This window comes from Rutidosis leptorrhynchoides, chromosome 8 (genome assembly GCF_046630445.1).
Source record: "Rutidosis leptorrhynchoides isolate AG116_Rl617_1_P2 chromosome 8, CSIRO_AGI_Rlap_v1, whole genome shotgun sequence".
NCBI lineage: Eukaryota > Viridiplantae > Streptophyta > Magnoliopsida > Asterales > Asteraceae > Rutidosis > Rutidosis leptorrhynchoides.
In genome coordinates, this window is record NC_092340.1 from 145,648,682 (window position 1) to 145,664,826 (window position 16,145).

The window sequence follows — 16,145 nt, forward strand, 5'->3', positions numbered from 1 at the left end:
ATATATTTATAGGTTGTGTATGTTCTTGTAATAATATAAGATAATGGTAATGATAGATTTGTTGTGGTGATATTGTGATGGTTCTTGATGATGGTCTCGATTGCAGAATATAAAAGATGGGAGTGCAAGAGGAAAAGTGAAATGGAAAGGAAGAAGAATAACATCTCTCTTCCATTTTCATATATGTAAAGTATGTATATATTATAAGATAGTGGATACTTGAATGATTTTAACAATAAATCTTAGATGATTAATTTGATATATAATGAGTGGGTAAACATAAGATCACGGGTAACATGAAAGACAAGGAAAAAAAAAAGTAAAGGCTGAAAGTGATTTGTAAACAACTTATGCGATAATATCTGTGTTTATATTTTTATTTTTACTTTTAATGGTTAATAAATATAGTAATAATAAAAATAAATTTAATATTAATAATTAATATTAATAATTATAATTATAATAATCTCCTATTTGTATTTTTTAATTTTTTTAATAACATCAACATATAATACTTCAAATTATATTTCAAATTATTATTTATATATACATACACACATATCTATTTACAATTAATTGTTCGTGAATCGTTGAGAGCAGTCGAAGGTCAAATTAATATATGAACATCGTTTAAAAAAATTTCTAGACTCAACATTACATACATTGCTTATCGTATCGAAATCATATAAAGATTAAGTTTAAATTTAGTTGGAAATTCCCGGGTCATCACAGTACCTACCCGTTAAAGAAATTTCATCCCGAAATTTGAGTGAGGTCGTCATGGCTAACAATAAATATGTTTTCCTGATGAATTTGAGTTGATAAATAGAGTTTTATCACCATTGTATAATTTGGATAAAACGATTCGATTTCTCGAAGTGTATGAGTGAAGCTATCACAAAAGAATGAAATGAACAATAAAGATTTGTTTTAACTTTTGACGTAGTCAGGTTTGAATTTCGGAATTCAAGGGATTTAAAAGAAAATCTTGAAGATCTATAAGATCTGATTCTTCGGGATTTATGGAAATTAAGATCTCTTTAATTAAATACGGTGATCTGCTCCGATTACTACGTCTGATATTTCCTTTATAAATTTACCTTTTCCGTTCCATTTGTTTTCACCACTTCTATACTCAATTCCCAAATTCAAAAGATTTATGAAAATGCTTAACCCTGTTCTGATTCTTGTTCTTATTCTAACTATCACAAATGATCGTTCTTCTTTTCCAATTCCCACCTGAAGAATCTGTTTATTTCTATTATGCTCTAGGGATTATTGTATTTATAATCCTCCCGTGTCTTTATATTGCTATACGTACTGATATCCACGATTTGTAATTTCGATGTTGTCATTGGGCTTTATATTTTCCCTTATATTTTGGATCTCTTTGCCTTTTTATTATCCTCTCGACCTCTATTAAAGTGAGCAACGGTCCAGAATTCATAAATATAAATTTCGAAATGAATATAGTTAATGTTCTAAGAAAGAAATGGTAATAGCACGATCTTGATTCGTCAAATTACCAGAATATCCGGGAAAGATAGAACTATCAAGAAAATATGTTCTTGATATGTTTATATAACAGATAAAATGTAAGAGTCGTGTAACATGGTACATGATGACGTTATAATCTGTGAATCATCATGTCCCATTTAGAAACTCAGCATGACTTACTGTAATATAATCACGTTGATCAAGTGTCATTATATTATACTAACTCGTGCATCAGTTCCCAACATTACTTCAATAACATTCATATTTTAAGCTTGAAAGTTTACAGAATATAGAAACTAACAGTTTCTATATGATGTAACACTGATAGCACGAAGAGATTAATGATTTCAGATAAGAATAGCTATGAAAATATCTTAATAATATGGAGGATATTTATAATGAAAGATACGATGATATCTTGGAATTTCTAATATTAAAGGATGGTGAAGAAAATTTGTCCGCAAGAGTTTGGAGTCAGAAGCAATGTATTCGCTAAAGATTTTATCAGAAACAGAATCATCAGGATTCTTAATGTACAAGTTTAGTCCTTGTGATTTGTTCAAAGACTCCTTCGTAGTTTGCTCAATCAGTTTTTCAGTTTCAAACTTTTTCTGAGCTTTGCCAATATACAATTCTTTATCTTCAACTTTTGTCTGTTGAGGTCGTTTACAGTTTTTGTTGCTTCATTCAACTTTTCAAAATTTAGAGTATTAATTCGTAGACTGGGTACTTTTCAGAATTTCAGAATGGAAGATCATAGTTCTAAGAGATAAATGTTATATGGATACATATAACTGTTGATGAGAAAATGTTGCGAGACTCACAATACAGATTTGCTGATTCCCAGTAATTGGTATGGCAATTCTTGTTACAAGATGCGGATGAGTACATGATGAGACTTCAATAGATAAATATAGTGATTTGTCGGAGAGTTTTAAGCCAAGGAGCAACGAGGTTGCTGGTACGTCTGCTGATAATATAGTAGAATATGAAAGGTTCCCCGGATACAATAAAAGAGCACGCATATATATCAAGGTTATAATAAAGTTGTTTTGAACGAAAAATCGAAGTTATCTTGCTAGAGCTGTGACAAAGTTCACTACTTTGAAAAGGGATTGTAAAGTTATTTTCTGTAATAATAACGCTAAAGGAATTAGCACAGCTACGCGTTAAACGTTTACTCAGTTTTCGAGAGTTTCCAGGTGCATAACTATATGCATAGATCTTTCCCTCCGTAAATGAAATGCGGCTGGTTCATCCTTTCGATTGAGGTGTTTTCAAGAATCATGAAAGGTTTGAACGCGGATTGTAATCGTCAAGATACAAATGAGGTTTAAGATGAAATCAAGTGGCAACTTGAAGAATTATTTAGTTTCATATGTTATATTCAATATTTTAATTCATTTTAATTGTCCAATGTTGGTAGTCCTTAGATGATAATCCACAGTTAGCAATTCAATAATTCATATATAGTTTAATTTATAATATTCGGATTAATTAATACATATCGTGACCCGTGTACATGTCTCAGACTCGATCACAACTCAAACTATATATATTATTATAGAATCAACCTCAACCCTGTATAGAGAACTCGATCATTACTGCATATAGAGTGTATATGGTTATTCCAAATAATATATATAGATGGGTCGATATGATATGTCAAAACATTGTATACATGTCCCGATCTTTAAAGTGCGTAAAATAAATAACAGAAATTAAATGACGATAAATAAAGTGCGTAAAATAAATAACAGAAATAAAATTACGATAATTAAATTGCGATAAATAAACTGCGATAAATAAAATGTAATTAGTTAGCTAGGAACAGTTAGCTGGAACAGTTAGCGTGGATTCTAAACAAAGTTTTTCGTAGTTAATTTGTTTGTTTCTATCATATTTTTATTTCGTCAAATGTTTTCTTCATTATGCCACTTGTTGGATTCTGATAAATCAAAATCCCAATATGAAATTGGATGAATATGGTTATTCTGTGGTGAACAGATTTGTATGTCGGTGGATGTAAGTAGGATAGTAAACGACTGTTGAATCAGCTTAGAAGAATATACAGTGTAACTTATTAATGTGAAATCTGAATATTCCGCGGGTATTACCTACCCGTTAAAATATTTTCACCATTAACGGTTTGTACAAATGAATTTTTAATTACCATCTTTATGAAAATATACTTACATATATATTTTCTTCAGATGTAATCATGAATTTAATGAGTCAACATGATATTAGACTCATTTGATTTACTGTTAGAATGAGAATATAAAATCTCTAAAACATTAAAGATTATATAATCGCCATGTCGAACGAAGATAAATAATGTAGAATGATTCGTAGAACAATGGTTATGCTCGAGGCACAGAATGAGATATCGAGGCATGTGATGCGGATGTTGTTGTTGGTGGTAATGGTACTGTTGATGATGATGCCGTTGCTGAAGCTGGTACGTTTTGCACCATATTTTTCCAAAGCTACAACTCGTGCCCGAAGCTTGTTGCCTTCTGCTATTACTCCGGGATGATTGTCGGTCGGAATGAGCGGATGAATAAAATTTAGAATTTTAGATAGAATATAATCGTGGCGAGATATTCGGAAAATAAGGCTGAAGATGGTATTTTGGACTGATTCGCCGGTAAGTGCTTCGGGTTCTTCGTCAAGAGGTAAATTCGGTTGGTGAAAAGGATCGCCTTCTTCGCGTCTCCATTGATTAAGTCGACTACGAACCCATCAGATGAATTGGGGATGGTTGATTGATGGATTCATCCTGGTGACACCGCTTTCGGAGCTTAGGTGAATATCCATGTCGGAATAGCTGTCGGAATAACTATCGGAATAGCTATCGAAATCTGAGGGACTCGAACTGGTTGAGAAATTCATCTCGTACGATCAGATGAAGTATTTTTGATAAGAAATAGATTATAGGATGTAGATTAGTACCCTGCAATACATAATTTACATATGCATATATAATACTAAAATCCCATAAGTTACGGAGGAATCTACAGAAAATGTCAGGCAAAGTTTACAATAACAGATACGCTATGATTTGAATTAGCAGATATGCTAAGATATGAATTTTGTCTATACACTAATCATGCAATCAATGCAATAAGATGTGTCTAGACTAAGGATGATAAGCAAGTGATTCTCTAAGAATGATAAGCAGGTAATTTTTGACACGAAATGATAAGCAAAACTTTTAACATGCAGACACGGTCGAAGTCCAGACTCACTAATGCATCCTAACGACTATCAGTTAGACACACTAATGCAAGACCCAGTTCGCTAAGACCACAGCTCTGATACCAACTCTAATGACCCATCCTAATCCATCTGGACGAAGTCCATATCGATTACAAACGATTTACAATAGTTGATTACATCGCGAGGTACTTGACCTATATATGATACATTTTACAAACATTGCATTCGTTTTTAAAAGACAACTTACTTTACATTGAAAGTTGATGGCATGCATACCATTTCATAATATATCCAACTATAATTGAATTAGTAATAATCTTGACAAACTCGATGACTCGAATGCAACGCCTTTTGAAATATGTCATGAATGACTCCAAGTAATGTCTTTAAAATGAGCAAATGCACAGCGGAAGATTTCTTTCATACCTGAGAATAAACATGCTTTAAAGTGTCAACCAAAAGGTTGGTGAGTCCATTAGTTTAACATAAATAATCATTTCCATCATTTTAATAGGCCACAAGATTTTCATTTCCATTTCTCATAAACTTACGTCCCACGCATAGAGACAAAAATATCATTCATATGGATTGAACACCTGGTAACCGACATTCAAAATATACATATAAGAATATCCCCATCATTCCGGGATCCTCCTTCAGACATGATATAAATTTTGAAGTACTAAAGCATCCGGTACTTTGAATGGGGCTTGTTGGGCCCGGTAGATCTATCTTTAGGATTCGCGTCAAGGGTGTCTGTTCCCTAATTCTTAGATTACCAGACTTAATAAAAAGGGGCATATTCAATTTCGATAATTCAACCATAGAATGTAGTTTCGATTACTTGTGTCTATATCGTAAAACATTTATAAAAGCAGCGCATGTATTCTCAGTCCCAAAAATATATATAAAAAGGGAGTAATGAAACTCACACATATAATTATTGTAAAATAGTTAATAAAACATTTGCATGTATTCTCAGCCCCAAAAATGTAAAGAGTAAAAAGGGAGCAAATGAAACACACACATATAAATATTGTAAAACAGTTAATAAAGCATTTGCATGTATTCTCAGCCTAAAATGTATATAAAAGGGGAATAATGAAACTCACGCATATAAATATTGTAAAACAGTTATTAAAGCATTTGCATGTATTCTCAGCCCAAAAATGTAAAGAGTAAAAAGGGCAAATGAAACTCACGCATATAAATATTGTAAAACAGTTATTAAAGCATTGCATGTATTCTCAGCCCAAAAATGTAATGAGTAAAAGGGAGAAAATGAAACTCACCATACTGTATTTTGTAGTAAAAATACATAGAACGACATTGAACAAGTATAGGGTTGGCCTCGGATTCACGAACCTATATCATTTATATATTTATTAATATACATAATTGTAATCGAGCAAATATATATAAATTTATTAATTATGTCCTTTTGATATTAATAATATATATATGTTTCTTATGTTCCTTTTGTTATATAAAAATATTAATCTTCATTAAGTTATATGTAATAAATATATTTTTAGTATACATATATATATCATTTGTATATTAATAATATTAGTAGTTAAAATAATATTAATATTGGTAAAAATGATAATAATTATAATACTTAAATTTACTAATAAGATAATAATGTTAGTAATTTTATTCTATTAATAATAATAATAATGATATTAATAATTATTTTTGTAAAAATATTAATTTTACTGTTAATGATAGTTATGATACATATTTTGGTGTAATTACATAATGATATTACTTGTGATAATACAATAATACTACTTAATGATATTAGTGATAAAGATAATAATATTGATAATAACAATAATAATAATCCTAATTGTATTTATCATACATATACTAATAGTAATGATAATCATATTTTCGTGTTTAATTTCTAAGCTAATAGTTAAAGTTTCTATATCATTGATTCGTACTCTTAATCAAAATAATAATAATAATAATAGTAATCCTTATGTTAATAATAGTTTTTATGAAAATTAATAATAATGATAATAGTTGAAGTATTAATGATAATACTAATAATGATAATAATAATAATAATAATAGTGATAATAATAACAATTATAGTATTAATCTTAGTATATTTAATAATAATTATAATTACTAATAATAATCATAACAATACAACAATAATAATATTAATTACAATAATAATAATAATAATAATAATAATAATAATAATAATAATAATAATTATAATAATAATAATAAATAATACGGAGTACCTAATAAATAAATAAATCCCACGATTTGTCTTCTCTCCCCAAAACAGATCGAAAAAGCAGAACACACAAGGAAAAATAACACAATCAAGGAGATTTTCGATTCATCATAGATCAATCAATCAAGCACCATCATCGATTTACAGCAGATCATTGATTCATCATCATCGTTCAAACGCCATCATCAGTTCTATTCATCGTCATCATCGCATAACACTGATAAATCGAAGCAGTAATTGGTATTCGATTGGTGTCTGTTCAAATTAGAAAGCAAGATTAAACACCGCAGCGTGTAGTAACAGGGATGGCATCAAATCATCATCAATCGATCATGAAATTGTCTAATAATCGATTAAGTAGGTAATCGGTGTTCTTTTATTTATTTATTTAAATAAATATAAATTTTTATCAACTATCATCGATTATTATCGGTTATTATTAATTCATTAAGATTTATTGCGATGAAAACTATTTGTTTGATTTGATTGTTTGTACCTGAGTTATAAAATAGGGCAACAGGGAGCAGTAGAAGTTCCTGGGTAGGTTTTGCTTGATTGAATAAATTAGGAGATAATGAACATAGTTGTTTTCAATAATAGGTACTAAGGTTGTGGTTGTGTGATTGCCTCATGGTGATGATATTAGTTTGTTTTGAGTTGTAATATTCGAACAGGAAAGGATGTCCCAGCTGCAAAAGTTCCAACAGGTTTGTAACAGAAAAAGGAGATGCTCTTGATTGAATCATATGTATATGGTGTGTGTTTTAGTTCTTGATTTCTCCCCAAAATAGTATTAATAATTTGTTAATGTTTTGATTCGTTGAAAGCCAAACACAGATAGTAGCTGCTGCAAGTAATTGGAATAGCTGCATATAAGTAGCAGCAAAATGGATGGCTGTTGTTGCAGCTCGTATACTAGGCAGTGACAACAACAATAGTGAAGATGATATGGTTGGTCGGCTGGGAAGAAAGAACACAATAGAAATCGAAATTTTTTTCAGCTGTAGTAATAACAATAAGTGTGGTGGTGTTTTCTTCGGTTAGCAAGACCAACAAGAAGGATTTGTTTTGTTATAAGTCAATACCAAACAATAGAGGATAACTTGATCATGTAACTGTTTTGGAGTGGTAACCGGTTAGCAGGTGTTGCAACAATCATCATAGTTGTAGCTTGACAAAAGAGGTCGCAGCAACAGTAGCAACTTTTATGGGTGGTGTGTGTTGGTTTACGATGTAGAGACAGGATCAAACAAAGAAACACAAGTGGTGTTCATGTTTTTCTATCAACTGTAGCAATAGGTGGTGGTTCTTGACAGATGTCAAGGTGGTGGTTTTACATGATGGTTATTGGTGAGGTTGAAGGTGGCGATGGAACTGAAGTGGTGGCAGTGGAGTGGTGATCAAAGAGTTGCAGGTGGTGATTGTAGTGGTTTATGGTTGTGATAGTTTGAGGAGGTTGAGAATGCTCCAAAATATTTCATAAAGTGGAAGTGGATGTGTTGGTCACATTCATATCTATGTATGTCGATATATGTATATGTGTATATATATTTATAGGTTGTATATGTTCTTGTAATAATATAAGATAATGGTAATGATAGATTTGTTGTGGTGATATTGTGATGGTTCTTGATGATGGTCTCGATTGCAGAATATAAAAGATGGGAGTGCAAGAGGAAAAGTGAAATGGAAAGGAAGAAGAATAACATCTCTCTTCCATTTTCATATATGTAAAGTATGTATATATTATAAGATAGTGGATACTTGAATGATTTTAACAATAAATCTTAGATGATTAATTTGATATATAATGAGTGGGTAAACATAAGATCACGGGTAACATGAAAGACAAGGAAAAAAAAAGTAAAGGCTGAAAGTGATTTGTAAACAACTTATGCGATAATATCTGTGTTTATATTTTTATTTTTACTTTTAATGGTTAATAAATATAGTAATAATAAAAATACATTTAATATTAATAATTAATATTAATAATAATAATTATAATAATATCCTATTTGTATTTTTTTAATTTTTTTAATAACATCAACATATAATACTTCAAATTATATTTCAAATTATTATTTATATATACATACACACATATCTATTTACAATTAATTGTTCGTGAATCGTTGAGAGCAGTCGAAGGTCAAATTAATATATGAACATCGTTTAAAAAATTTTCTAGACTCAACATTACATACATTGCTTATCGTATCGAAATCATATAAAGATTAAGTTTAAATTTAGTCGGAAATTCCCGGGTCATCACAGTATGGACCGAACTCGAATCAGATATTCTATGCTTGATCAGTTAGCTTTGACCCGCAAACCCATTTCTTCAATAGTTTAGTTATAAGTTGGGGACATTCGATATGATAACCCAAATCAGCTAACCAAAATATTCGTCCAATTGATAAAAACAATGAAGTTGGTACAATTTGTTAATTGAAAAGTAAGAAAACTTAAAATTAAAATAAATATATTAACAAAAAGTTTTTAAAAAAATTTGAAAAAATATACCCAAGACCACGTAATTAAAAAAATGCACACAAAAAGTATGGCATAACTAAACTATGAGTGCGTTTAATAAAACTGAATGATTTAGCTTTGAATGGTTCATAATCAGAATGATTCAGAGGCTCAATGTGCAAGCTGTGCGAAAAACCGCTTCTTTTTTTCGGTTCTGAAATAACTTGGGCGAAATAGGGTTCTATCGGGAATCCATGGGGTTTTTAGCCATTGGTTACTGGTTGAGCCATTGGAATGGAATGAGATGAGAATCTCGAGAGATCTTTCCTCTCCACTTACTCGTAACAGGCTTTCCCAGTAGTACCCACCACTCGTCAGTAGATGGTTATCCAGTCGATCTTTGTAAGTAAGTCACACTTTCATCGATGATTCCTCTATTCCTCTAAAAGCTTAGAAGGGATCTGAATCGTTTATCTCTATGAAATTCTTTGGCAGATGGACTGTAAAATGGCCTCACTTCGCTCGCCTCCCTTCCGGTCGCCTCAGCTTATGAATCCAATCTTAAACGTTCAGATATGAATGAAAATAAGCTTTTTGATAATCATATTGAATGAACGATATGAATTATGTAAAATTAATTTATTAACGTGTTACATGAATTAAAAAAATTCAATATACTTGTTTATTAAGTGTTCTGGATATGATTTGAGGAGGATATCACAGAAAATTTAGGTGCTTAATGGCTAAAAAAGTGTTTCAACTCTGAATGGTTCAGCACTGAATGTTGAACCATTCAGCTTCATGTGTCATTCAAAGGTCGGAAATAAATGCGTTAAATGCAGAACGATGCAAAATTCAACGTTAAACCATTCAATTAAGAGGTAAACAAACATACTCTATGTTGTTTATCTCCAAACGACAATGTATTACACATTAAATGATCAAGATTTTCTCTCTCAATAGTATATAGTAGTAGTAGTAATAGTAATAGTAAAGTAATAGTAATAGTAATAGTAAAGTAATAGTAATAGTAATAGTAATAGTAATAGTAATAAAAGTAAAAATAGTAAATAGTAAATAGTAAATAAAGTAATAGTAATAAAGAAGTTTAATTAATTATTGTAGAGAGAGAAAAGGTTAGTTTGTTAATACACTAACAAATAAATCATGCGCGTATATAATTAGTATTATATTTTTTTTAAGTGACCAGCGAACCTTTCTACTAAGTAGCTTTAAACAGACTTTATGCTGGACTCTGCAAAGCTAAAAGTCAAGAAAAACAAGACGACACTGATTAAATCTTATAGTTCTAGGAGGCGCTAATTGCGTTGGCAAGAAAAAAGCTAGCGTTATAGAGATGTGGCTCCATATCCCGAAGAAGGAAATCGGGATTTCTATCAAAGCATCAGTTAAAAAGAAGTCTCCTTTCTTATACTAGGGGAAGTGAACAGAGTGAGAGCAGCCCCTCGCTCATTTAATTGATAAGTTTGTGTTCTGGAGCCTGAGATAACAATGTTATCCTCACCTAACTAATACAGTATTTTTACGCGCTAAAACTCTTATTAAAAAGGGTTTTTGTGTTACCCTATATGAAAGTTGACATAAGAATGGTGGTCAATTGGTATTATATTAAACTAACTATATTAAAATTGGTTAATTTTAATTAAATGAATAAACCCTTTAATCGATCTAGGACAAAACTAGAGAATATATTTGACTAAAAAATTTCAACTCTCGACCATCATTAATGGTTGATGTCAATTTTATTTTAATGATGTAATAATCAACAGACAAAAGAACTAACATGTCTTAATTTTAGGCACAAAATGCATATACATGCAACTTGTCAACCACCGTTTTTTCTCCTTTTAATTTCGAACCACGATAACTCCGTAATACTGAAGAATTAGATCCCACTACCACCACCACCAGATCACCAATAAACTCGTCTTTTTTAACGAATACATCAGTACTAACGTGTTTTCAACTAACACCTAACGCGCCGAATATAACACATCATTAAGGGTAGTTTAGTGAATTTATGTGTATCTATCAAAATCAAGTTTGGAAATATCAATTCCCTTAGTATTGTTGTGGTTGCAAAACTGATACAGTTTAATGGTGGCGATAGTTTGATCTAATTCTTTTAATTTGAGATTAATCGTGATTCAAAATTTATAGGATAAGTTTTTTTTTTTTTTGAAAAGCCAGCGAATTTTATTACCACAAGAACAGAATACACTTGGGAACCTTACAGAACTTGGTCTCCTAAGCCATCGACGAAAACAGTAACATAAATCACGAACTATATTACAAGCATAGATGCAGAGGAGGCATCTAACGACACGAATCGAATTAAAAGACTAACAAAATAAATACACACTTGGGTTTTGTAACCATGAATGCCATTCAATCTTTTTTCCTTTGACTCTATTGGAGATCCACTCGAAGGATAGAACTTGTATCTCGTTTAGAGCAACCAGCGTGTTCCACGATTTACCTTTGAACACCGTATTGTTTCGGTTACTCCAAATTAGATATGCACAAATCCAATGTAAAGCTTGCCAAATCTTCCTTCCACAGCTTGTCATAGCTTGTGATCCCGGATTGTTGAAGATCTCAGATAGGCTGAAATTCCCGAAGCTACCCATGTTCCACCATTTAAACACCCTATCCCAAATTCCAAGTGCCGATTTACAGAATATAAGAGTATGATCCACGAACTCTAAATCGTCATCGCATACCGGACATCTTATAGTGTGTAAATCCACCCCTCTTTTGTCTAGTTCTAATCTTACCAGTACTCGTCTCCTTGAGGCACGCCACGCAAAAATCTCGATTTTTTTTTGAAACATAACTATTTCGAATGGTGCAGCTGTGCGAGTTAAAAGTCCCCAACAATTTCCTGTCAATTTCAGACGCTAGTGTCTTAACTTTAAACACCCCATCAGCATCCATTTTCCAAACCCACCTGTCTGTTTTACCACGCTCGAACGAAAAATTACCCAGCAAGTCGATCATTGAATGAAGTTCCCCTACAGTCCTACCGGTTGGTTTTCGCCTCCAGTTCCAAGTCCACGAACAAACAGCACCCGAATCATTCATCAACACTCGATCCTTGACTGTTATGTTAGGATCTAAATCAAGTTTATAAAGTCTAGGGAAAAGGATACTTAATTTATCGCTTCCAATCCAACTGTCATGCCAGAATAGTGTAGAGCCGCCATCACCCACTGTTTTGGAGAATGAATCTTTGAAGCTCACTTGTAACTCCTCCATTATTGTACATGGTCGAATAATATTGTTCCATACACCTATTGTCGGGGAATGCGTGTTTACATTCTCCGATAATAGGCAACCATTAGGACCATAAATACTACGGATTACTTTGACCCAAAGAGAATCGGTTTCGGTTTTGAACCTCCACCACCATTTTCCCAATAAAGCAAGATTTTTAACCCTTAAAGACCCAATATTTAAACCCCCATTCCCAAAAGTATTTATAAAATTTTCCCATTTTACCCAAGATATCTTTGATTCCGAACCCGACCCGCCCCAAAAGAATTTGCGTCTCACACACTCGAGAGATTTTATCACACACGGCGGCGCACGAAAGAGCGAGGAGTAGTACAATGGTAGACTCGATAGAACCGATTTAATAAGGACTAGTCTTCCTCCGAAATACATTGATTTCATTTTCCACCCCGAAAGCCTATCACTGAACTTGTCGATAACCACATTCCAATCGTTTAATTTCCTCATCTTCGAACCAATTGGCAAGCCTAGGTAAATAAAAGGAAACGATCTAACTTGACACCTCATTTGCCTTGCTAACAAATTAAGCTCCGAACCAATAAACCCAACACCATAGACACAACTCTTTTGAAAATTAACCTTCAACCCCGAGGTAAGCTCAAAGCATTTTAGTAAATTCATTAGGTTTAGTGCATTTGCTCGACTCCCTTCCCCCAAAAAGATAGTGTCGTCCGCGTATTGAAGGTGTGAGATTAGAATTTTATCTTTCCCGACCTCGATTCCATTAAAGAGTCCTCTATCCAAAGCCGCCTTCGTAAGGATATTTAATCCTTCCGTCGCGAGGATGAATAAGAAAGGAGATAGCGGATCTCCTTGTCGAACCCCCTACCTAGTGAAAACTCATTCGTAGGGGCGCCATTAACAAGAATAGATATAGAAGCCGATTTGAGGCAAGTCATAATCCACTTCCTCCATTTAAGCCCGAAACCCATGCATTTCATAACCTCTAGTATAAAGTTCCAATTTAGGCTATCGAAAGCTTTCTCAAAATCCGCTTTAAAGATGAATCCTTTTTTCCGACTTGATCTCAAAAAATCAACTGTTTCATTTGCTATTAGTGCCCCGTCTAAAATCAAAGAAAGGCGCTTTGCTCCGAACCGATTAAAGAAGGTAGAATCTTCCTCAAGCGATTTGAAAGTATTTTTGCCACAATTTTGTAGTAACTACCGATAAGGCTAATCGGTCGATACTCCCCTAAACCTAGCGGATCTTTCTTTTTGGGTATTAGTGTGACAAAAGAGGCGTTGCACCCTCTAGATATTTCCCCATTTTCCCAAAACCACGAAATTGCCTCAACAAGATCGCCCTTTATAACATTCCAAAATTTCTTATAAAATCTAAAATTAAATCCATCAGGTCCCGGTGCTTTCGTACTCCCACACTCATTTATAGCCTCCAATATTTCGGATTCCATAAATTTACATTCTAATGCATCAGCTTCCTCTTTGGTAATAGAAGGGTAATGTAAATCTTCCATTGAAGGCCTCTCGATGTCAGGTTCCTCGAACATTTTTTTGAAATGGTTATATGCCTCTGACTTAATATCGGATGGGGTGTTGTTCCACGAACCGTTAATGGTGAGACCCCGGATGTTGCATCTATTGTAGTTGTTCCTTATAACCGAGTGAAAATACTTTGTATTCTCGTCCCCCTCGAGTACCCATCTAACCCTAGCCTTCTATTTCAACATACTTATTTTGATATTTTCTTTGTCGATCCATTCCTTTCGCGCGTTTTTCCATGATTCCAATTCACTGTTATTTAGCTGACATGTTTCAGCTTTTAATTCCAAATTTTGTGCCAAATTTTTGAGGACTTCAATCTCCCCATCTAACTGACCATAGTTTGATGAGCTCCATGACCTGAGTGCAATTTTAACGTCCTTTAATTTATTCAGGAAGCATTTATCTTTGCGTGTACCCGTCTGCTTAGAATTTTCCCACGCGTCCGTAATGATCTGCTCAAAACCGTTTTCATTGAACCACGCATCAAATAGTTTGAAAGGCTTTGGGCCGAAATCCTTCTCGCTATCTTTCAACACAATTGGGCAATGATCTGAATCTTTTCTCTCAAGAGCAACAACTGTAATATCCTTCCACAGAGCGAAAAATGCTTCATTAACTAGAAAATGATCTAGTTTGCTAAACTTAATCCCATCATCGCTAACTCGAGTGTAAATTCTCCCCCCTAGCGGAATATCCATCAAATCATTGGATTCTATAAAATTATTGAATCTTTTGGCCCTACTCTCAACAAATTCACAATTTAATCGCTCCGATTGATCTCTCACTTCGTTGAAATCCCCGCATATCACCCAAGGTTCGATACCATCCTTCATCATAACAGTGAGATTGTCCCATAGCTTTTGTTTACTGTTGTCATCGTGAGGGCCATAGACGTTGAGAATATTAATCTCAATGCCACTACTTTTCCATTTACCCCGAATACCGATTACCCGATCGACTTTATGAACGTCTATTGGCTCAAAGACATTCGAATCCCAAATTAACAATTGACCCCCTGATTTGCCTATCATTTCTTGTTGTATGAAATCGCACTCTGTTGAACCCCATAGTTTGTGAACCCATGAATCTTTAACACTACGTAGCTTAGTTTCTTGGAAGGCACAAAAGGACGGTTTCTCATTTGCAATTAGTTTCTTAATAGAATTGAATTTGCTGAATTTACCAGACCCGAACCCTCTTATGTTGTATGAGACTATCTTCATTTTAAACAAACTAAATCGATAGAAAATAGTAGAGCACTTACAGAGTAGAATTCTTCTTTTGCCATTTTAATCCCAAACGGCATCCATACTCGTGGATGCCCTCTGTGTTAATTGAATTAGACGAGCAAGAGGAGTCTTTGTTCTCTCCATCCCTCAACTGACTTGGCTTGCTTCTTCCACTCCCCAATTTCGATCCCAATTTAGAACTTGTATTTGCACAAGAGGTACACCTAGATCTCATTGGTTGAGAATTAGGTTTAACCTTTCGTGCCGAATTTTTGAGATTTATCATTCTTGAAGAGGTTTTCCATTTACGAATGCTAGACCAGCAACAATCCTTTTTGCTTGTATCTGAATGCTTCGAATCAATCACTTTGACTTTTCCATGTCTGCCACGATGATTTATCTTCTCACTTGGTCCACATGAATTGTTTGTACTTTGATCAGGTGGGTTAGATGCAAGTGCCTTTCTATTATTCACCAGTTGGGCCTCTTCCACCGAGCCCACCCCCTGATATGGGCCTTTAATAACATTTGGGCTATTCTCGCCTTGGTGGTTTTTAGGACTGCTTGGCCCATTGGATGTATCGGGGCCCAAGTTTACACAATTGTTACTAGTATCTAATCCCACTTTCTCCTTTTGAATTATCC

General features: G+C 33.2%; 1 protein-coding gene across 1 annotated transcript; it reads right to left on the bottom strand.

The window, feature by feature from the left end:
• Nucleotides 1–14,444: 14,444 nt before the first annotated feature.
• Nucleotides 14,445–15,494, bottom strand: LOC139863871 (uncharacterized). Its single transcript, XM_071852472.1, has one exon. It carries the CDS (start codon nucleotides 15,492–15,494, stop codon nucleotides 14,445–14,447), a length of 1,050 nt encoding a protein of 349 aa, XP_071708573.1.
• Nucleotides 15,495–16,145: the final 651 nt, after the last annotated feature.